This window comes from Pelophylax lessonae (assembly GCF_965119305.1).
Source record: "Pelophylax lessonae genome assembly, chromosome: 1".
In the NCBI taxonomy this organism is placed as follows: Eukaryota; Metazoa; Chordata; class Amphibia; order Anura; family Ranidae; genus Pelophylax; species Pelophylax lessonae.
The window spans coordinates 652,795,694-652,820,723 of record NC_138768.1 but is presented as its reverse complement, the minus strand read 5'-3'; the positions used below and the strand labels follow the sequence as shown (position 1 = coordinate 652,820,723).

General features: G+C 46.6%; 1 protein-coding gene across 2 annotated transcripts in view; it reads left to right on the top strand.

Moving 5' to 3' along the window:
• Positions 1-9,535, top strand: part of CLGN (calmegin) — a 105,863-nt gene extending 96,328 nt beyond the window's left edge. For both annotated transcript variants that reach the window (XM_082243528.1, XM_082243529.1), the window contains exon 15: positions 9,193-9,535. In XM_082243528.1, the coding sequence (XP_082099654.1) occupies positions 9,193-9,273 (81 nt within the window). In that variant the 3' untranslated portion in view covers positions 9,274-9,535. The remainder of the gene's footprint in view (positions 1-9,192) is intronic.
• The last annotated feature ends 15,495 nt before the right edge of the window (positions 9,536-25,030 follow it).

The window sequence follows — 25,030 nt, the reverse complement described above, 5'->3', positions numbered from 1 at the left end:
CCCCTCCATTGCTGCTGGAATGTCTGGAAATTATTTCCCGAGCTAAAAAAAAATTTTTCATATGAGTGAATTATTTTCACTCGGTTGATGACTTCATAGACCGTAGGGATTTTGGTAGACTTCCATGCCGCCGCTACATTAGTTCTAGCCGCCGTTAAAATATGTGAGATAATACATCTATGTTCATTCGGGACGGACTGAATGCCTAAATTCAGCAGGGCCAATGACGGTGTCATAGGTATTTTTAGTCCTGTTACCGTGGCCACCAAAGCGTAGATGGCCACCCAGTAGCTCCGTAGTTTCCTACATTCCCAAAAAGTATGGAGTACAGTGCCCCTCGCTCCACATTCTCTCCAACAAGCATCTGAAGAGTCCTTGTACATATGGACCAGTCTGGATGGAGTAAGGTAGCTCCTATGCAATATTTTAAGAGCCCCTTCCCAGTGGTTAGTGCAGTGCGTATATTTAAAAGAGGATTGTACAGCTGCCTGCCAATCCCCAATGGAATATTCTGCATCAAGGTCCCTTTCCCATGATAACATACACTTCAATTTGGACTGGGCCTTAGGCTGCCTCAGTACTTTATAAAACCAAGACAACCCGCCAGCTCTCGGTTTCCCCGAGGTGAGGTACTCCCACACCTCCTGAGGCACCCGAACTTGCAGTTCCGGGAACCTCAGGTGGTAATGTCGCAGTTGTGCCAGAAAAAAAAAATCATAGGGGGTGGAGGAGGACAGGACCTGGGAATAGGTAAGGGAGCGCTGGGCACCAGGGCTGGGACACCTCAGCGAGGGAATGAGAAACTCGTAAGAAGCCAGTGTGAGGTCTTTAGGCAAGGTAGGAATTCCAGACACCTGTCGCAGAGCCCCCCACCCATGAACTGTAGCCTGAATGGCCGGAACTCCAGGAAGTTGGAGACTCCGCCCAGTTTGAGCCGCTATTAGTAGGGAGGGAAGGTCTCTATTAGCTACCAGGGCCCTCTCAATGATAACCCACAACTTATCGGAGTGGGGAGTACACCATTCCTTAGCCTGATCCAGGAGGGCTGCTGCCTGATAACTTCTAAGATCCGGCATTCCCACTCCCCCCCAGCTCCTAGGCCTGCGCAGGGTAGAATAGGAAAGCTTGGGTACTTTCCCGTTCCACAAAAACTTCCTAAGCTGCTTGTCCATGTCATTAAAGAAATGTTGCGGAACGATTATAGGTATCGTTCTAAAGTAGTACAATACTTTGGGTAGTACCAGCATTTTGAACGCCGCCACCTTGCCCACCCACGACAGTTCGTGTTGGGCAATGTGAGACAGATCCCTATGCACTATCTTAGTTAATTCAGAGTAATTAATCAAGTATGTAGAGGCTGTTGGAAATGATAACTGTATACCCAGATATAACAAGGACTTGGAAGCCCATTGAAAGGGATGTTCTGTTCTCAACGCCTCTAGATCTCTAGAGGGGACATACATCGGGAGGCACTGGGACTTGGTAGTATTCAATTTATAATACGAGACCGCCCCGTACTCCTCCAGCACCCTAGCCAGGTTGCGCAGGGACGAGGACGGGGAGGTCAGAGTGAGTATTACGTCATCTGCAAATAACCCTATTTTATGTTCCCTGTCTCCCACCCTAACACCCAATATGGATGGGTCACACCGAATGGCCTCCGCCAGTGGCTCCATAACTAGGGAGAAGATCAGGGGAGACAGAGGACACCCCTGGCGGGTGCCATTTGTGATCGTAAAGGTGTCCGACATAGCTGTGCTAGTAAAGACCCTAGCTGAGGGAGTAGTGTACAAGGCCGAAATGGCCGAGCAGACAGGACCCCGAAGCCCAAATTTCGTTAACGTCGCCTTTAGGTACCCCCAGTGAACCCTATCAAACGCTTTTTCCGCATCGAGCGTCAGGAACACCGAGGGCACCCTGCGACTTTCCACCACAGACAGAAGATCAAACATCCGTCTAGTTCCATCGGGGGCCTGCCTGCCCGTAACAAATCCAACCTGATCACTCCGCACTAGTAAGGGCGTGACCTTCGCTAGTCTTTGCGCCCATATCTTTGCATAAAGCTTCAGATCAGAATTCAGCAAGGATATGGGGCGGAAATTCTGCGGAGCATCAGGCGGCTTCCCCGGTTTCGGCAGCGCCACTATGACAGCCTGGAGCATCTCAGCAGGGAAAAACGATCTGGTCATAGCGGCATTAAACACCCGGCCTAAGTATGGCGTTACGATAGAGCCGAAGGTCTTAAAATATTCAGCTGAAAAGCCATCCGCCCCCGGTGACTTACCAGGAGGCAGAGAGCCAATAGCCATCTCAATCTCCTGGTCCGTAATAGGGGCATTTAAGCTCGCCAACATCTCTTCCGAGACCGTGGGCAGGCTCAATCTTGCCAAGAACCTCTGTATGCCCTCCGCCGACGGTTGCGGCGAAGTCGCATCGTCCTTTAGATTATAAAGATCAGTATAGTACTTGGCAAAGGCATTAGCTATCTCAGACGGGTGGTAGACAGTGCGAGAGGTGTGAGGATCCTTTAAAGAGGATAATTTAGCCTGTTGTTGCCTCTTCCGAAGATAGTTGGCCAACATCTTACCCGCGCGATTTCCAGAAGCATAAAACCGCGCTTTAGATCGAAACAGCAAAGATTGGTGTTCCTCCAGCAACTTAGTTCTCACCTGCGCTCTACAATAATTAAGTTCCAGCAGCAATGTAGGTGTAGGAGTGGCCTTATGTCTCGTCTCCAGGTCCTTAAGGTTAGACATGAGAGAGGACATAGCCTTTGCACGTTCCCTTTTAACTCTAGAGGCCAGCTGTAGGAGCAGGCCCCGAACATACGCTTTATGTGCACACCACAAGGTAAAAATGTCCGTGTCAGACCTATCATTTTGTTGGAAAAAGTCCTCAATCTGACCCCGCAACCGCTCCCCGTGGCCGGGGTCCCGGAGAATAGAAACGTTGTTCCGCCACAAATGTACAGGCACGTCATTGTGCTTCTCCGCGACCACCACAGAGACCGGGCGTGATCAGACCAGGAAATGGTATGAATAGTGGCGGACTCCACCAGACGCAGTACAGACAGGTCTGCCACAAAAAGATCCAGTCTGGAGTACGACTGATGGGGTGCCGAAAAATACGTGTAGTCCCTCTCAGTGGAATTGACACATCGCCACAGGTCATAGAGATCAGAAGAGTGCAAGAACCTCTGTAGCGTGGTTCGTGCATGCCTCTGAGGGAGGGTACAGTCCAAGGAAGCGTCAGTTATACAATTGAAGTCCCCACAATATAACAGGAGACCCTTCTTGACTCGATCCACTTTCTTAACCAGTGATCGTAGAAATTTGATTTGGCGTTGGTTAGGCGCATATACATTAACGATAGTATATGTGACATTGTTAATGTCACATATGAGTACTAAATAACGACCTGCGTCATCCACAATCGTGTCATGCAGCTGAAACGCCACAGATTGAGATACCGCTATTAGAACCCCTTTTCGCTTGGTCGCCCCAGAGGCTGTGAAAATGTGGGGGTATCGCTTATCTGAGCATTTAGGCTGTTTAGATTTCGCAAAATGGGTCTCCTGCACACACAGAACATCCCCCCTAAGACTGCGAGCCTCCCTCCAAAGAGACCGCCGCTTAAAGGGGCTGTTCAACCCATGGGCATTTAAAGTAACAAACTTTAGTGGCATGAGAATTTAAAATATAAGCGAGTAAGGGTCATCCCAAGGATGAGGCCAACGTCATAAAAGAGAAAATGGTCATCAAAAAAAAGCAGGGAGTCACTGAGTATACTCTCACCATACCCAGCAAATCCGTCCACTGGAGCAGAGCCATGAAACCTCCCCACTGCGGGAGTGTACTGAGCACATGAGGAAAGTCCAAAGTCCACGTTCAAGTCGGTGCTTGTAAGGAGGCTGAAAAAACAAAGGAAAACAAAAACACAAGTCCAAAAAACAACACAAAACATAACACAGGTAGAGTATGGGGTAACCCCCATCATGCGAACTCAATCGCAAGTAGTGGGTAGGGGGGAAACAGCTCCCACCCTCCAGTTCTCTCCTGTACACCAGCCCACAGAAAGAACGAGGATTATCACCCCCTTCTATGCCACAGACCCCCTGTCGTAGGGGTTGTGCAGGATCACTTTACCAAGGACCATTCCGGATCCAAGTGTGAGGGAGAGTTGGACACTTGCAGAGAAGCCTCCGGATCAGGCAACAGGCCCCAAGTCTTAGCCAGGCGAAATCCCTCCTCCTCTGTACGGATAGCGTAAGTGCGGCCTTCTCGTACGATAAGCAATTTCGTGGGGTACCCCCACGAGTAGACTACCTTGTTGTTCCTGAACAGCTTCGTAAATGAAATCAGTTTCTTGCGGGCAGCCATCGTGAACTGAGAGAGGTCCGCATACACAGTGATCCCTTGGTATGGGTCAGGGAGAGGGGATGCCTTCCTAGCCATTCTCATGAGGTCATCCTTCACATGAAAAAAATGGATCCTCGCTATGACATCCCTGGGCACTTTTTCAGGCAGATGCTGGGGCTTGGGCAGGCGATGAGCTCTATCCACAATAACCTCACCAGTTAAGGTGTCAGGCAGCAGGGCCATTATGAAAGCCTGTACATAGGAGCGCAGTTCAGTAGGAGGAACAGTTTCCGCCACTCCCTGCAGTTTAATGTTGTTGCGCCGATTTCTGTCCTCCAAGTCGGCCAATTTAGCTTTAAGTGTCTCCACCTCATCCGATGTGTCGTTGTGAGCGTCCACCAGCTCGTTATGAGCCACCGAGAAATCGGCCATCTTCACCTCCACATGATCTACTCGGTCTCCCAGGCCTGTCACATCGGTTCTGAGATGTGTAACACAGGACATAAGATCTCTGTACAGCGAGCCAGTGAATGTTAGGAGCATTTCCTTCATCCTGGTATCGTTGAGAGGCTGCCCCGTGGTAGGAAAGTCTCTGATATGCTCATAAAATTCCAGAGTGCTGTCCTGGGAAATGTCTCCCGCCCTGCTATCCCCCACATAGTGATGTTCGGAAGAGCGCCGTGGAGCTGCCTTCTTCGGGCTGACAGATGGAGAGGGACCCGGGGGAGACCTATGTCCCGAGCCCGGGGACTGAGGAGCCCGGGAAGGAGAGCCCGCCAAGCCACCTCCCCGGGGCTCGGTAGCCCCGCTGCGCTGTGAGCAGGCCGCGGCGCCATTTTGAGAGCGCGGCGTGCTGGTGGAGGCAAAAAAGTCTGTAAGTTTGCGGGGCTTTCCGTGGTTTTTTCGCTTCCCCATGGCCAGCGGGTGTGGAGAGAGGGTTCAGGTGGGTAACCAGGCTGGTGTCGCTTACCCTCGTCGCTTATGCACGCTGGAGAAGAACCGGAGGATACGGAGCTCTACTCTCACGCGGCCATCGTCCTCGGCTGCCGGCCTCCACCTGCTTTTTAATGCGCGGCTGCAGAGGAGGAAGACTCATCCTCACTATTAGAGCACTCAATGTGTGTGTGGACGCAGACCCAGTGGGCAAACGCTCGTCCGCGGCGACCAAATCCACCTCAGAATCTGAGAAAGCAGAGGATACAGGTGAAGGCGGGGGGAGCTTTTTTTTCCAGGCCTTCTTTGCAGAGCCATATCTACTTTGGCTACTAGCGACTGCAGGGCTTCCGTCATGGCCGCCAGGGTAGACTGAGACCCAGAGGTTCCTGCAGCTTCCAGGAGTGGATTGGGTGGTGAAATGCGCTCCATAGGCTCATTGACCACAAAGGGTTAAACGGAACCGCCCTGCTCAGCAAGAAAATTTAGATAGAAAAATAGAATCAGCGCTGAATACGGTAGAGGAAGGATATTTACCCCCAGAGACTCACCACCCGAGCTGCAGAGCGCTAAAACGGTCTGCCACACTGCTTGAAAGCGGAAGAGAAAACGCTGACCTGACACTAGAGGCCCCCGCAGAATCAGCACTGCTTCAGACTACAGGAAAATGGTCGCCATTGAAACTCTATGGGGAAACCAAAAACATGGCCGCTGGACTACACAAACATGGCCACCGAAGCCGGGAATACAGAATCCATGGCAAAATGGCAGAACCACGCGGCATTGCAAGGGACCCTGGACCCCAGGAGAAATTTCACAGACCCCAGGAGGGGACCCCCCCCCCCCGCAGCACTCAGATACAGACACCCCTACAGGGGGCCGACATCGGCATCACCCACCGCTCCTCCAGCACCCAGCACCATGCAGCCCCCCTACCCAAATTCACCCATGCCCCCAAATGGGACCGGGACAGATGAGGGCACCTATTTATGGGGACCCCGCAAAGGAGAAGGGGGGAGGAAGGGCACAGAAGGGGCCCGTGACCACCCAAGCAATTCTGCAGGAAAGAAGGGGGGGGACACTATTCACCATACCACGGTCACCAGGCAGGCGTCACTCCCAGCAGTCCACCGCATCATCTTGGAATGGGGGTGCCTCGTCCTGAGGTATGCTGCGACTCTGGCCGTGACTGCTTTCGTGATCAGGGCTATGCGACCTCACGAGGTGTTTCACTCGCCGGTCAGCCCCCGTCCAGTGGGGCTATGTTCCGGCCAACCTAGCGCAGAGCTGGGAAGACAGTAAGGACTGGGAAGACCGTAAGGATCTAGGATATCCAGTGCTTCCCCCAGTTCGGCTGTTGATTGTAGTTCACACAGGAACAGTTGTTTGTAGTTCACACAGGAACAAAATTGATTTTGGGCTAAGCTCTGCTTGCTAAGGGGAACCTGAAAGAGAAATGGATAGTGCCGATTTTTTTTTGGTCACTTACCTTATTATAGAAGCTGTGCAGGGATGCCGTGCCTGCACTGGAAGTGAAGAGCGGGGCTGGTGCAGTGCATTGTGGGACTCCGACGTCACAGTAGAGGACACGAAGTGGGACGCTGCGGCTTCAGCTGCCCACACCTGAGATGGCAGCGCTGGAGAAGAAATTTTCAAGGTAAGTATTTCTTCTTACAGGTAAGTGCGACCCGGGACAGTTCAGAGGCTATCCATTATGGAATGTACTAGGCCTGACTGTCCCGGGGGTATTTTTAGCTCAAATTGACCCCCGGGGCCAGAACTCCGCTTTAAAGAAAAAGTAAAAAATTCAATTTAAATAGGAAAAATTGCCAGTACTGCAGAGCCCATCACAGAGCCAGTTCCTTACTCCTGACTAGGCAGAAAAAACTGAAGTCCTACAGCAGGAAGTGATGGTAAATCTTCTGGTACTGCCCCAGGGGCATAACCTAAAAGGTTGCCGCCTAGTCCTACTCCTGAAGAGTGACAGCATAAAGCCCACTGGTCTGAAGAATTGAAGCTGTGTGTCAGTAAACGAAAGAGAAAAAAGTGAATACAAAAAATATTTTGTTCATTCATTAAGGGGACAGGTGACTTCTGTTGGGAGGTCGAGGGGTGGGCAACACAGCAAGCAAAATGCCCTCAAACAGAAATGGGGACTGCCTGCAGCTCAATGAGCCACCTGAAGGACCTTATGCCCAGAGTTCAGATGAAGCCGGAACTTCCACGTGGTAAAACATGGAGAACATGTGAACAGAAGACCAGGTGGAAGCCTTTCAAATCTGAGTAGCCTCACGGTAGCCTCATGCCATAGGCACACTTTACCAGATCAGGAAGTGGCTCTAACTGGAAGCTTGTTGCCCCAGCAAACCGCCTCCCTCACCCAAGCCATTTGATATGCCAGTTGTCCAAGTGTTCGCAAGCACTAACAGATGTCCCCTCACTTTGTAAAGTGAGGGTGCCTCTTTATGTTGAGAAAGATATTAGAAGTCCAGGCTTTTTGTGCAGTTTGGGTGACAGAATTGGATTTGGAGGTTGAGGCCTGGGGGTAACAAAAGTAACTCTTATTGACCTCTATCAATAGGGTGCATTTTCCCAAACTGAGCCTTATGGGCCATACACACTATAAGATTTTCTGAAGACTTTTTCCTTTAGACTTACCAAAACCATATAATATGAGGTCAAACCTAAACACTTTCAATTTGTATGCAATCTGGCAGGCCCTTGCACTACATAGAAAAGGTAAATCTGAAGGAAATCTAACCACAAAAGTTGGATAGTGTGTATCCAGCTTTAGACTTGTGTTACTAAGGAAGATGGCTGCTTGTGCTGCTGGTGATATCATTGTTTAGGGCATCCAAGGAAGCTCTAAAGAAGGGGTTGTTCCTCAAGGGCATGCAGGTTCTGCAGTCCAACACTTTAGCCAAAGGATCCTCCTCATGTTCACTGACAAGACTTGTACTGGAGCAGAAGCGGAGCACTTTAAAAAACCCATCCACACTGTAGTTCAAAGCTGTGGGCATGAGTTCCAAAGTGAGACATTGCTATAGTGGTCATTTCCTATATAATGGCCTTAGACCAGTTAGCTTAAGATTGACAGAATAAGGTCAAGGCCAAAACAGGTTAGAGTTCTAGAAAGGACCTCCAGCTGCTTTCTGCTGAGATAGATGCATCCGCCATTAGGATGGTAGATGCTTTGTTAAGATTGGATACTGCCAGATCCTCAGAGAGAGCAGGCCACTTTAATAAAAGATCCTTCTCAAACGGGTACAAGACTCGTAGACACATGTGAGGTAAAAAAAAAAAAAAAGAGCGTGTCAAAATTTTTTCAGTTTTCAAAGAGGAAGGTTGCAAATAACTGTGCACCAGAAAAATTCTTGGTGGTCTTAGAAGCTCTAAAGGAGCTTAGGTTGGGAACATGAAAAGGTAACAGCTATGAGCTGCCCCTTAAGTTTTAAAGTGGTGTGTACAACTTTAATAGGACAAGAAACTGATAGATCTGTATTGGTCCAGCAGAGTCCTGTTACAGCAGCACTGCAAAGTCAGTTAAGGAAAGGCTGCATTTAGAGATTAACTCAGCAGTAATACAACAGTAATCTTGATTGAATATAAAACTTGAAGAACACAATTAGCTAGCAAAAAAGGTTACCGTAGACTTTTCTCAGCAGAAAGAAGACATACTTACAGGCAAACAATTGAGGCAAGCTGGGAGTAGGAGGGGTTATCCTGGGCTGGCCAACAATTTTGTTTCCCAGAGTCCAATCCTCCTGTAGGTGGCAGTATAACCCGACAGTCAAGACTTCCCGTGTCCCTCAATGGAAGAGGAAAATGGTAATCTTTTAATAAATCAGACTAGATCTTTAAATGTACTGGCATAATATGGTTCTGTTTGCTTGTCTACTAGATGAAAGAAGCAGATGAAGGTGCGGACTCCGGAGACAACCTACAGAAATCCCTGCGGAAGAGACGAGTATGCAAAGACTAGTATCAATAATACATATACTGGACTGTTAAAGAGAGCCAGTCTATCTCAGCCTGGCGATGGACATGATGTACAGTGACAGGAAACCGCTTCTTACCTCTTGGTCCAATACTTTGTGTTACCTGAAAAGTTGTCCTGTTATGTTATTCTGTCAGGGGAAGGCAGAATTTTCCATTTAACTATAATACACAGGTCAGAACTGCATGTGCAATAGCCTACCTTTATATTCCTTTTCAGTCTTGGCTCTAATAAATATTTGAATATACTTGTTAGTCTAAGAAAGGGTAGTCATTTTACCACTGTCCTTTCTCTGTTTTCAGTTGCGATATGAATCAGTTTAAATTTTTTACTTTGGGGCCATTTTTGCATAGTCAAAATTCTGCAAGACGAAGACGTTAAAAAAAAAAAAAGTATCAGCCACACTCAACTGTTAGCTCCTCTTGCCGTATTTATTATTTATAAGAACTTCTGTGATACATCCACTATTTTTGAAGCATAGGGAAGACCCTATTCTTGTGAGCAAGCCAGGAGTGGTGAAACGCATCAAGTAAAGTAGCTTTCCATAAGGAAACATTGCTGTATGCAGTAATTTTGTTAAAAACAAATGAATACGGCAAGAGGAACTAAGAGTGGAGTGTGGCTGATACATTTTTTTGTATTTCTGATGAGGAGTGGAGACTGACTACCGTGGCTGGCACCCAGATTGTCCATGTACAGGCTTGGGTGGAGCTGTGGGATTAGATATGTTTCTACAAGACTTTGGCATAGGTAATCAGCACTCTCCCATTCTCAACCATCAGTTCTTATTACTGGCTATCTAAGTTATGATCTGCCTAGGATTTAGGCCTCCACAATCGTAATCAAACAATATACACATAAGGCAATAGCTGAAAAATTAAGGAAAACTTCAGTACATGATGCTCAGGACAGTCCTAATTATTTACTGATGCAGGTTTCAAAGTGTGCCCCTCATGGACAACTGCCAAACTGCAGCACTCAGAATTTGTAGAAAAGAAAAACAGGAAAGCGGGTCACTGGTTTTGTCATTACTTACACTTGGGGCTAGGTAAATGTGTAGGACAAATTAAATTAAAAATGCTAATTAAATGTGTAGGACAAACTAAATTAAAAATGCTAATTAAATGTGTAGGACAAATTAAATTAAAAAATACTAAGTTATCCAGCTTGCGATGCAGAATTTTCAGTAGACGTCATCACTTTGCCCAATGGAGGAGACTCAAGAAGCTAAAGGGGGGGGGGGGGAACCAGAAGTAGCACGACAATAAAAATCAATGGACCTTAAAAAAAGCACAGTGCTTTCTTATTTTAACAGATCATAAATATATTTTCCCTTTTTCAGTTTGCACAGGTATTTTGAGGGTGATTTTAAAGATGTTTAAAATTAAATAAAAAAATAATTTGAGAATTCCATGCCTTCTAGTGCCATGATGCTCATGAAGTCATACCCCGGCTGAGGTACTTACAACTTGGTATACTGCTTCTCAGCAAGGTTCATAAAATGGCCTGTTATATAGTTTGTACTGGTGACTTGTAGATCATTACGTTTACACTGCTGAAACACTGCTCTATGAGCTAAAGGAAATGATGTACAGATTTTTCCAAACTTTTATAGTTGAATGTTGGACAAAATGTTGTCAATGTTTATTTAAGAAAAAAAAAAATGACATTATTTAAAATAAATATTTATTAAAATATGTAGTTGGTCCTCATTGTAGTTTAGGTAAGATGGATTTGGCTTATAAATATTTTTTACAAACAAGAAGTCGATCAAATTTATCATTAACAGACAATTTTTTGTTTTCATTCATTATATATATTTTTTTTTGTGTGTGTGTTGCATTATACAGAAATATAATTTATAGGGCTCTTTCACACAGGCGGACAGTTCAGATCCGCCTGTCCGTTTTTTTGGCGGATCTGAACGCCCCCCCCCCATGCATCCCTATGGGGCATCGGATGTCAGCTGAGACATGCCTGCTGACATCCGATCCGATCTGTCAAATCTGGGCGGATGGAAACCATATTTTCCATCTGTCCAGCGGATGGGATCGGATGAGAACGGACCGATGGTCTGTTCCCATCCAATTCCCCCATAGAGATGTATGGGGAACTGACAGCTGTGTCTCCGCACACAGCGCGGAGACACAGCTGTCATCCTCCTGCTCAGCGGGGGTTCGACGGATCGAAAAACGGACTCCGTCCGACGGACAGAGTGTATGAAAGGGTCCTTAGTGTCATTTTATGGGACAAAAATATAGAATAAAATGTATACACTTTATTTACAGTAAGCCCCCGTTCACACCAAAGCAGCTTTGAAATCGCACTACAGCATAATTTCAGGGCCGCTGGTCAGTGCAATTTCATGTATGGCTTGCCTAGATCTGTGCAATTTCATGCACTGATGTCAATACAAATCACACATGAAATAGTGCAAGAACCTATTTCAAATCAGTGCAAGTCAGAGTTGCACCGACTTGAACGGTTCCATAGGCTCAAATAGGGTGTTACTTGTCATTCGATTTTGAACTGTCAAATCGCATGACAAGTTGCACAAGCTACTTTCTTTTAAAAACCCTGGACAAAACAGACCGATTAAATGTGAGAACCCCAGTGGGGGTTCCCTGGATAAGCTGCAGGAAACAGTCCCATTGCTAGAAACCTGAGGCTGCCTGCTCCCATTGCTAATCACTCGTATATCAATCATATGTGAGTGATTGGCCCTGTACGCAGGCAGTCTAGTCCAGGGTCAATTAATCACATATGATTGCTACATGGGTCTTCTGCAGCTACCCACAGGGGGTTCTTGCATCTAATCAGAATGAAGGTGTGAACGCACCCTTTTAGGCTATATTCACACCGGAGATTTAGGCCAGTGAGAATTGTAGCAACAGGAATCTTCCCATTCTTGCTGCAGGTTCGAGTGAATAGGTGCAGTCACCGGCCCTGTTCACTAGAATGACAAGTCAGTGGTGGTCGCAGCTATTCCTGGCTATCTGCACAATCTGAATGTACATTCTCTTGTTGATCTATCAACAAGTATAAAGTGCAAGTGCCCTCATATTACACAGTTTTGGTAGAACTAAAGTTGATTGTATAGTCACATTGTAACTTACTTGTATGGTGAACCTTTAGACCCCTTTCTCACGTTTTAATGCTGTATCCCCCGCTGGGGTTATTTGCCCCCCCCCCCCCCTATTTGTCCTGGAGACAATTGTCACTGAGCCAGAAAGTGGGAGGAAATCAAGTTGTCCTTGGAGTAAGAGACCAGGCCAAAAGCCTCCAATAATTCATCACTTACTGTGACTTTTCAAATTTCATTTACATATGTGAAATTATCTCTCATTTCCTGTTGTGTCTCTAGGACAGGAAACTAATGGTTTCAGGCTTTCAAATATCAGCAATTTGGATGGTTCTACATAATGTCTCAAGAAAAGATGTGATACGTTCCTTAAGCCCCTGGGATGTCCACAGCTGAGTTTAGGATAGAGACAGTGATCAATGAACCCAGTTGTGAGTAAAATCCTGACACTATGTTGCTGATGTGTTTAAGCAGAGTACAGAGAAGGGATTAGGGAGTTCTTCACAAAAAATAATCTGTTACAGCCTTTTTATTATCCCATAACAGGCTGATAAGCCCCCGCTATAAAGTAATTCAAGCAAAAAATAAATTCTCTCCCCCATAAATTTGGGCACACATGGGCGTGGAAATGCCATCTGCACAAGAAATTAGGTATCCTTACCCAGCCCAATGAATAAAATGAAATCTAGTGCCATCATTTATATTATGCATATTTGGTATTTACACAAAGCAATCTAATCTTTTATATTTAACAGAATATTTGGAGATTGCAGCAAAATTAATTTGAGTGTATTTACTGAGAAACATTTTTTGTATACTGTATATCGTATCGTGCAACATAAAATATTGAAACTACCATTTTTTTTTATACAAGCCTTCTGCTTTTCGAAAAAAAAATGTGCCTTTTAATTTAAATCATTCCAAATAGATCACTGCTAATTCTTACAGGGTTTTCTACATTTACTGTAATCACATGATCAGTCCTAGCCTAATAATAAAATGGCCCTCCAGTTGTTCGGGGACTATAATTCCCATCATGCTAGCCATGTCTGTGAATGTCAGAGTTTTACAATGCTTCATGGGTTGTATAGTTCCGCAACAGCTGAAGGGCCGTAGTTTGAGGATCCCTGGCATATATACATATAAGATACAAATTCCCTAATGTGCCCTAATAAGGAACTCTGATTTTTCACATCATCCGATCTAATGGGACCCAGGGCATACATGGCAGGTACATCCCGCTCATCTATATATATATATTGGTGGGGAAGGACCCAATCCATACCGGAAATGGGTTTACAAAGCTTGCGGTAAGTGGCGAAGGGTATGGGGAGCAGGCAACAAATTCAACAGCCTTGATACTTATTGGTTGGACTTGCAGACTGTACAGAAATGGTGGTTTGCACAGCGCTCCCAGCAGCACCCATGAAGCAGAAGATGATGGCACTGAGCTCTCGCAGCAAAGGTGTCCAGTGTGTCCCCCCACCAATATTACGCCAGTAACAAAGAAACCCCTATTTTTAAGGCATACTACTGGACAGGTTTTTTCTGTTGGTAAGCAGACTGGTTGGGGAGTGGAGCTAGGAATTTCCTCTGTTTTTGTCTTTCATGCGTTTACCCATCCATGTGTTCCTTTGCTGTGAAGGGCAGTTATAGATGGAGACAGGGCAATTTCTTTGTTATGGTTGTCAATCAGTGGGAGAACAATGAACCCCAAAACCGGTGTTTAGTAGTTCACATGACCCCTTACTGATCTGACCCAAGCTGAAAGTTCACTGTGACTGTTGGGGCAGGCGATCATTTCACTTACACACTTCAGAATAAATGCAGTGCTGAGTTCAGCAACACAAACCACGTTCCAACAAGCAGAACCCCAAAACCTGCAAGATGCTGTTAAAGCTCTGGGGAGACAAGCCAGAAATATCAGCTGACTTTTGGATTTCCTGTGTGGTTTGACAGGTCCCCCCCCCCCCCCCCCCATAAGGCTGTCCTGTACACTTCCTAATATGTAGCACTCCTAGGGGTTATTCCATCTGGCTCAGGTACACCTTCTTGTCAAATTGCTGGAGATGCATTGTTTTCACCTAAGACTTACATTTTTTTTAGCAGAATCTTATGTGAAATACCTGTGACTCCTAAAAGTGGTATGAATCTTTGGGTGAAAACAAATATATAAAACCCTTGGAGGGGGGGGGGGATTATATACATATACACTCATATATATATATATATATATATACATATATACACAGTGGGTACGGAAAGTATTCAGACCCCCTTAAATTTTTCACTCTTTGTTATATTGCAGCCATTTGCTAAAATCATTTAAGTTCATTCTTCTTCCTCATGAATGTACACATAGCACCCCATACTGACAGAAAAACACAGAATTGTTGACATTGTTGCCGATTTATTAAAAAAGAAAAACTGAAATATCACATGGTCCTAAGTATTCAGACCCTTTGCTGTGACACTCATATATTTAACTCAGGTGCTTTCCATTTCTTCTGATCATCCTTGAGATGGTTCTACACCTTCATTTGAGTCCAGCTGTGTTTGATTATACTGATTGGACTTGATTAGGAAAGCCACACACCTGTCTATATAAGACCTTCCAGATCACAATGCATGTCAGAGCAAATGAGAATCATGAGGTCAAAGGAACTGCGTGAAGAGCTCAGAGACAGAATTGTGGCAAGGCACAGATCTGGCAAAGGTTACAAAAAGATTTCTGCTGCACTTAAGGTTCCTAAGAGCACAGTGGCCTCCATAATCCTCAAATGGAAGATGTTTGGGACGACCAGAACCCTTCCTAGAGCTGGCCGTCCGGCCAAACTGAGCTGTCGGGGGAGAAGAGCCTTGGTGAGAGAGGTAAAGAAGAAACCAAAGATCACTGTGGCTGAGCTCCAGAGATGCAGTCAGGAGATGGGAGAAAGTTGTAGAAAGTCAACCATCACTGCAGCCCTCCACCAGTCGGGGCTTTATGGCAGAGTGGCCCGACGGAAGCCTCTCCTCAGTGTAAGACACATGAAAGCCCGCATGGAGTTTGCTAAAAAACACCTGAAGGACTCCAAGATGGTGAGAAATAAGATTCTCTGGTCTGATGAGACCAAAATAGAACTTTTTGGCCTTAATTCTAAGCGGTATGTGTGGAGAAAACCAGGCACTGCTCATCACCTGTCCAATACAGTCCCAACAGTGAAGCATGGTGGTGGCAGCATCATGCTGTGGGGTGTTTTTCAGCTGCAGGGACAGGACGACTGGTTGCAATCGAGGGAAAGATAAATGCGGCCAAGTACAGGGATATCCTGGACAAAAACCTTCTCCAGAGTGCTCTAGACCTCAGACTGGGCCGAAGGTTTACCTTCCAACAAGACAATGACCCTAAGCACACAGCTAAAATAACAAAGGAGTGGCTTCACAACAACTCCGTGACTGTTCTTGAATGGCCCAGCCAAAGCCCTGACTTAAACCCAATTGAGCATCTCTGGAGAGACCTAAAAATGGCTGTCCACCAACGTTTACCATCCAACCTGACAGAACTGGAGAGGATCTGCAAGGAGGAATGGCAGAGGATCCCCAAATCCAGGTGTGAAAGACTTGTTGCATCTTTCCCAAAAAGACTCCTGGCTGTATTAGATCAAAAGGGGGCTTCTACTAAATACTGAGCAAAGGGTCTGAATACTTAGGACCATGTGATATTTCAGTTTTTCTTTTTTAATAAATCTGCAACAATGTTAACAATTCTGTGTTTTTCTGTCAGTATGGGGTGCTATGTGTACATTCATGAGGAAGAAGAATGAACTTAAATGATTTTAGCAAATGGCTGCAAAATAACAAAGAGTGAAAAATTTAAGGGGGTCTGAATACTTTCCGTACCCACTGTATATATCTCCACTTTATTAGGTACACCTGTTCAATTGCTAAGTATTTCAAAAACATTTATAGGGTTAACAAGGAATGGTCTAAAAGAAGAAAAAAAATATCCAGTGAGCAGCAGTTGTATGGAGGAAAATGCCTTGTTGATGTCAGAGGAGAATGGGCAGACTCGTTCGAGATGATAGAAAAACAACAGTAACTTAAATAACCACTTGTTACAACCAAGGTAGGTTGAATACCATCTCTGAAGGCACAACACAAACAACCTTGAAGCAGATGGGCTACAGCAGCAGAAGACAACACCGGGTGCCACTCCTGTCAGCTAAGAAAAGGAAACTGAGGCTACAATTCGCACAGGCTAACCAAATTTGGACAATAGAAGATTAAAAAAATGTTGCCTGGTCTGAGGAGTCTCAAATCAGCTGCGACATTCAGATGGTAGGGTCAGAATTTGGCATGGACCCATCCTGCCTTGTATCAACGGTTCAGACTTGTGGTGTATTGTGGGGGATATTGTCTTGGCACACTTTGGACCCCTTAGTACCAATTGAGCATTGTTTAACCACTTCCATACCGGGCCAATCCGGGCACTCCCCCTCCTACATGTAAAAATCATTTTTTTTTTTGGTAGAAAATTACTCAGAACCCCCAAACATATAATGTTTTTTAGCAGAGACCCTAGGGAATAAAATGGCCGTCATTGCAACTTTTTATGTCACATGGTATTTGTGCAGCAATCTTTCAAATGCGGGGGGGAAAAAAAACTAAACGCTAAAGTTAGCCCAATTTTTTTTGTATAATATGAAAGATATTACGCCAAGGAAATAGATACCCAACATGTCACACTTTAAAATTGCGCACTCTCGAGGAATGGCACCAAACCTTGGTACTTTAAGCTGGTAACCTGGAAAATTTTTTAAAGCATTGCCCATGAAGATTTTGGAGCTAGAGGCGGTCTTGGGCTAGAATTGTTGCTCTCACTCAAACATTTGCGGTGATACCTCACGTGTGGATTGAACGTGGGCGCAACGGTCATATGCGTTCACTTCTACGTGCGGGGACGGAGGCACTTTAATTTTTTTTCATCACTTTTATTCCTATTACAAGGAATGTAAACATCCCTTGTAATAGGAATAGCGCATGACAAGTCCTCTTTATGGAGAGATCTGGGGTCAATAAGACCTCAGATCTCTTCTACAGGCTGGAAAGCCTGAGCGAAAGAAAAAAAAAAAAACAACACAATCTTAGCTATCCAGCCGAGATCCCGGCAATATTTATAACTGCCAGACTGGGCGTGATGTCATAACACTGGCTAAAAAAAATGATATCTGTATGATGCTTGCAGCTGCAGGCATCATTCAGATATCCCCATTTAAAGCCAAGGATGTCATATGACGTCCCGTGGTATGGAGGTGGTTAAACATCACTGTCTACCTGAGTATTGTTGCTGACTATGTACATCCCTTTATGACTACAGTGTACCCATGGCTACTTCCAGCAGGATGATGCACCATGTCACAAAACTTGTCATCTCACCACTGGTTTGTTGAACATTACTTCACTGTACTCCAATGGCTTCAACAGTCACCAGATCTCAATCCAATAGAGCACATTTGGGTTGTGGTGGAATGGGAGATTCCCATCATAGATGTGCAGCCGGCAAATCAGCAGCAACTGTATGATGCAAGGTCAATATGGACCATAATCTCTGAGGACTGTTTCCAACACCTTGTTGTATCTGTGCCACAAAGAATTAAAGCAGTTCTGAAGGCAAAAGGGGATCCAATCCAGTACTAGCAAAGTGTACCTAATAAAGTGACCGGTGAGTGTGTGTAATATTACCTGCTTGCCGACCTCCCTCAGCAGATATACTGCTGACTTAGCTGAGCAAACTGCCGTACCTGTATAGCAGTTCACAGGAGCGCTCCTGGTGGCGCGTGACTGCCCCCATTAGGCAGAGGGGAAGCTGATCCACGGGGCCGGCTGCCGCGATTGACGCCGGGCATCCGCGATCGCTCCCTGTGGAGAGAGAACGGCGGTCTGCTGTTGTAAACACAGAAGACCGTTGTTCTCTCGGCAATGAACACAGTGCTCCTACGATCCTCCTATTTAGGATCACAGGTCTCTGTGTTGATTCCACAAGTCCATCCCCCTCATAGTTAGAAAACACCCCCTAGGCATACACTTAACCCTTTGATTGAGGCCATTCTGGAGCAACCAGAATGACCGGAATCCCTTCCGCCTCGATCCTGCAAAGAAGTCTTGGCAGCAATTTGAGACCAGGAAAAGCATACATAGGCTGATACTGACCCCACGGGGCCACCAGTGTGTCCTTGGGGTCTGCCAGAGGGTCCCGAGAGCGGCCACAAACTTTTGCCACTTTTATGTTGATCCGAGACGCCAACAGATGTACATCTGGAGTACCCCAATGAAGGCACAACTGCTGGAACACCTCCGGGTGGAGAGACCTGAAAGATTGTATTAACATGCCTTATTACATTTCATATATATTTCAACTTATGCCCATTCTATGATGAAATATGGGCCCTTGAATTTGCATGGTAACGATCCAGACTGACACTCAATCATACGGCCTGGGACATCAGACAGCTGTGTTTTGCATTTAGACGACAAGACATTGATAGGAGTTTACATGTCAAACATCTGTTCATTCATTCATTTGGACACTTGACAAAGTTAAGTCTGCGCATGGAAATTACTGACACCACCTAAACACATTTGACAATTGCTTGCATTAACACATGACAGCTGAACACAGACGGACCGACTCTCCAACAAAACACAGATTCAGATACAAAACACCTCATATTGACACAAATGCATAGGGAAACAAAAGCCTTTCATGTACAGTTTCTGTGAGACATGTTCTATTGTCAAATTGACCAGTAAATTGTAAACCAGTTAAAGCAGTTTTTTCCCGCTCAAACGTGCCTTAAATATGAGCTAAACTTGCAATAAAATCAGTTGTGACTGCGCTAAGTTTGAGTGCTATGTGTCGTCATAACTCCCGGCCGGATGAGGGGAAATTCACTATCTAGGGGGGGGTTAGCCACTGAAGGGCCGTATATCATCCTTTAATTGCCTCCTGACGAGATATGAGCTAACAAGACCATTCCCCTTGATCCAAGGTCTGTCGACTGAGGAAATCCCCCTGCCAATTGTTCACTCCTGGAATGTGAACAGTGGAGAGAGCTGGAACAAAGCCTTTCGCCCATCAGAGGACGCTGGCCACTTCCAAGGCCGCAAGGACACTTTTGTTGCCCCCTGAGTGATTGACATAAGCCACGGCCGTGGCATTGTCTGATTGAATACGCACTGGACAACCCCGAAGGTACTCGGTCCAGTGGACTAGGCAAAGCCTGATCGCTCTCAGCTCCAGTACATTTTTCGGTAACCTGATTCTTCCAGGGACCAGACTCCTTGAGCAGAAAACCTGCAGAGAACCCCTCCCAACCCCGACAGACTGGTATCCGTGGTGGAAGAATTTCCCCTGTTCGAGCGTCGGGGACAGAAGCCACCAGATCAGGGACTCCCTGGTCACCTGGCTCAGCTGGATTTGATTGTCCAGGGAATTTAGATTTTTGTTCCATTTGAGAAGGATTTCCTTGTGGAGGATTCTCGTGTGGAATTGAGCGAAGGGGACCGCCTCAAAGGACGACACCATTAGTCCCAGACCTCTCATGCAGGTCCGAAGGGACGACCATTTGCTGGACAGCAACAGCTGAATCGCAGTCTGTAGTTTTTCCGGAGGAAGAAACACCCTGGCTGCGAACGAGTCTAAAGTCAGACCCAGATAGTTCAGTCTCATGGAAGGGACCAGGGACGAATTCTGAAGGTTCATAATCCACCCAAACTCCTCCAGAGTTCTCATAGTGATCTCCAAATTTGTCACCAGTGCTGTGGGAGATTATGCATGGAGAAGCAGATCGTCCAGGTAACCCAGGACAGATATCCCCCCCCCCCCCCCCCCGCTGTCAAAACAGCGCCAGGACCGGAGCCAACACCTTTGTGAAGGCCCGAGGAGCAGAGGGGAGACCCAAAGGGTAACACCACAAACTGATAGTGATACTCTCCCATGGCAAAACCCCAAAACCATTGATGTCCAACACATATTGGGATATGAAGGTAGGCATCTTTGATGTCTATGGAGGCCAGCAAATCCCCCTGATGTAGAGAAGCCACCAGCGTGCGAACGGATTCCATCTTGAATTTTTGAACTCAAAAGTAATTCAGAGCCTTCAGGTCCAGGATTAGACACACCTTGCCCTCTTTCCTGGGGACCGTAAACAGGTTTGAATAAAAGCCTTGAAAACATTCCGCACACGGAACCGGAACTATTACTTCCTGTTGTACCAGGTCCTGTACCTCCCCAAAGAGAGCCAGTAAGCGATCCGAAGACCGTCTCACATTGGAAGGGAAGAACCCTACCCGTGGAACAGATTGAAACTCGATCTGGTTCCCAGACTGTATGACCTTGTGAACCTATTTGTCTTGTATCCGGGATAACCACAGGTCCGGGAAATGGCAAAGACGTCCCCCCCACCCCAGATACAGGTGAGGGCGCACCTTCAAGCCGAAGGTGCCTTGTCCTTAGATCTGGGGAAACTCGATTTTTGTTTGCCAGACCAGGGTCGCTTGGAACCACCCGAGGGGGCCTTGAAGGACTTTGCCTTATCGACTGACCCTGAAGGACGAAAAAACTTCTTATGTGCTGAAAAGGAGGGGGCCCCATCTGCGACTTTAGCCAAAGTATACGCCAGAGGACCACTGCGGAAACCGACAGTCAGCCCAAAACGGGAGCATCATCGCAAATTGCAGCCCCTGCACCAGCTGGTCCAACAGCTTCTCAAAAGGCAGGAGGAAGATGTCTCCCCTCCAGGTCATGGCGCAGTAACTTAGTCCATTCAGTCAATGCTTGCTTGACAAGGGCAACCGTAAACACCGGTCTTAGAGCCGACCCCACCAGGGAGTACATTTTGCAGGCCACAGACTCTGCTTTTCTATCCACCACATCCTTAAAGGACGGGGAATCCTCCACTGGGATCATGGTAGCTTCATTCAGTTTTGAGACCGGAGGGTCCACTTTTTTTTTTTTTAAAAGGGACTCTTCAAAGAGGTAGTGTCTAGCAATTCGCTTAGGCACCCCAAGGGAACGCTTTAGGCGGTCTTTTTTTTTTTTTTTTTTGAGCATGTTGTCAAAATATGTGGGAGGGGGGAAAACCTTTGCCACTCTGGATGGCTTGTGAGTGCCAAATGTAACCTGCGTCTCATTTGCAGTCGCAGCTGTGTCCTCCATTTTTAGGGTCTCATGCACAGACAACCAGTGCATCCACCAGCACCTTTTCTTGCACGGTGGCAGAGGTAGAGAGGTCATCCTCACTGTCAGAGGAGACAGGGCGTGAGTTAGTAGATCCAGCAGGGAGACCAGTGTCTGCAGTGGCTGACTCAGAATCGGACATCAGATGAGGCAGGAGTAGGCAGAGGGCATTTTTTCAGCACCTCGCCCTTTAAAAGGCCACCTTCACCCGGGACACAAACAATTCCAGGACCGCAGAAAGTGCATGTATGGACAGCTGGGAACCGGAGGGCCCTGCTGCCTCCTTGAGGGGGTCAGGTGGGGACATATGTTCTGCAGGGTCCATGTTGCACCAGGGGAACCAGTCAGCAAAAAGTTGAAAAAACATTTTTTTCCCCCAAAACGTCCCACCGCGCTACAGCGCCCCCCAAGAGGTCAGGCAGAGTGCACTGAAGACCCCCAGCAGAGAGAGAGCACGACCCCCCAGACTCACCACCCTACACCAAAGATGCACCAGGAGGCCAGAATGCTGCTGACACATGCTGTGCAGACGATCTCGATCCAGAAAGAAAGATCTGAGGATCAGCACTAGGGTATAGGGAGGGGCTCCACCCAGAAAAACACATCAAGGAACTCCCAAAACATGGCCGCCAGTGATTCCTATTAGAAATCCACCGCAAAATAGCTGCCGGTGTACCAATATGGCCACAGAATCTTGCAGAGCACATGGGCTACAAGAAAATGAAGCTCGGTCCCAGCCCCCGGGAGTAGTTACAAACGTCCCACTAGCCCCAGTAGTGGGGGGGGGGGGCAGGTAGGTGGGGGTGCGTGACAGAACAGAGGGGAACCCGGGGTTGTGAGCGTCCGACAGAGGAGGGGGGACATTTACTCACCATTATAGGAACCCGCGGGCGCCATCTCCTGACAGAACCCCTCTCCGCCAAAGTGGGGGGGGGGGGGGGGGTGTCGGCCAATAGGAACCCTGCGACTCGGGCTTAGACCCGGTCCTATTCGACCTGGCGAGATGTTAACTTGCAGGGCCAGTCTCCTTCTGGTGGGACTATGTCACGGCCGACCTAGCGTGGAGCTGGGGTTTGCGCGCGCTTTCTGGCCGGCTGGGGTGACCACTGGATCTAAATATCCAGCCCATCGCCCAGATCCAGCATAGTTCCATGTATTGTAGGGGTGAAAGATTTCCGCGCTTATGGTTGAAGTTAATAGAGCTGGCTGCAGCCTACCTCAAAATATAGCAAAGCTATATCAAATCTATGAAAGTAGGTGTGGAGGTAAGTGGCGCTGCCACAAATTAGATAAAAAATGGGTAAGGGATACACATATATTTAAAGTCTGGGGCCAATAAATAGGTCTAGTGCAAAATATATAGAGTAAAAATATGTTTAGTGGGCTAAAAAAAATAAATAATAACTGTGTACGTGCGATGGAAATATATATAAATAATGCAATGATTGGGTGATCATAAAATTGATGGCTCTGTGTATATAATCAATAAAGTAGTGATGGATATATGTGGGTATGTGATAACAAATACATAAAGATATTCCTAAATACGAATATTAAAATATAAAAATGCATAGTAAGGAAGTGATCAAACTATTCAATCCTGCACCCACTCAAAGTGACTATAAATAATCATATAAAGTGCATATATCAAAAGCAAGTGTGATCAAATAAAGTGCATTGTAGTGCTCCAATAAACCAGCTTAAAAAGCGTGTATAAATCAGATAGCCTCAGATAAAAATCTCATAAAAGTCCATAAAAAAAGTCAGCAGCAGTACATATATAGAGATATTATCACAATTGAGTCCATACACCAGATATAAATAAATCCAGAGAGGGTGAGTAAAAAGTGGATCCCGGGTGATCTGTAGAGATGGGGGTGCTCAATGAAGGAATAAGTGCTCCCCTCCTATTGATCCCGCACTCACCAGAGGGTAATACCCCTACAGGGGTAACCAGCGTGTTATGTATCTCCTGAGGGTCCCTCCAATAGTCAGCCAGATATCCACTTAATCCAAGATAAATCGTTCACACTCTCTCCACCATTTGAAATATTAGGCAGTAAATCCTCAATGGTATACCGATTCAGTGATATAAGGGAACAGTATCCAGGAAATGCAAAGAAGAGAGAAACTCCAATAGTGAAGTATTGCTAGTAACTTTCCACTTTATTGGTTAAAAAGATACATGGTACTCACATTTAAAATAAAGAAACATGCATGTATGTGCTTAGGGACCGCAAATCCCTCGTGTAGCGGTGTCTTCCGGGTCAGAGAAGGGAACCTTATCTGAACAGAAAGGTAAACCCTCTGGGTAACAGAAAAGCTCAACTGGAGCAAACAACCCAGGAAAGCAAATATCCAAGGGGGAAAAAAACCCCCAACAGCCAGGGACCTGCAAAACTAGGGCCCCCTTAAGGCACTGCCGCACACAGAACCTTGCGGCCAAAGGAAGCATCTGCAGATGCCAGAACCTCAAGTTTGTAAAATTTGGAAAGGGTGTGCACCGACGACCAAGTCGCAACCTTGCACACCTGGGCCACGGAAGCCTGTTGCTGGAAAGCCCAGGACGCACTCACCACTCTGGTAGAGTGCGCCTTGACAAGGAAGGGCGGTACCTGTTCCCAAAACGAATAGGCCTGTACAATCGTCTGTCTGATCCATCTAGAAATGGTTACCGCAGACGCAGCCATAACCTTCCAAGGTCCCTCAGGAAGGGCAAAAAGAGAATCCGACTTTCTGAAGGATGCCGTGGACGACAGGGAGACCCTGATCGCCCAGACTACATCCAAGGAATGCAAGGCACACTCCTTAGGATGCTTAAGGTTCGCACATAGCGAAGGTAAGACAATATCCTCGTTAAGGTGAAAATCAGAAACCACCTTAGGAAGGAAGGATTGGTTAGGTCGCAAGACCACCTTATCCCTATGAACCACCAGGTAAGGGGAGCGGCAAGACAAGGCCGCCAACTCCGACACTCTGCGAGCAGATGTGATAGCCCCCAGAAAGGTAACCTCTCTCGCCAGCAGAGGCAGAACATTGTTTCTGATGTTTTCAAAGGGAGGACGTTCCAAAACGGACAGGACCAAGTTTAAGTCCCAAGGAGGTAAAGGCGCTCTCCGAGGAGGAGCCAAATGACGCACACCTTGATAAAAGGTGCCTATCAATGAATTAGACGCCAAGGGGCGCTGAAAAAGGATGGCCAGTGCAGATAACTGGCCCTTAATAGTGGTCAGCGCAAGACACTGGTCCACACCAGATTGGAGGAAGGCTAACACCCTCGCCACCGAAAAGGAGTGAGGACGGATGCCCCTGGATTCACACCAGGCAAAATAAGCCTTCCAAGTACGGTAATAGATTTTACTGGACAAGGCCTTCCTAGCCCTGAGCAGGGCAGGAATGACCGCCGACGAGAGACCCCGATCTCTCAAGACCTGGCTTTTAAC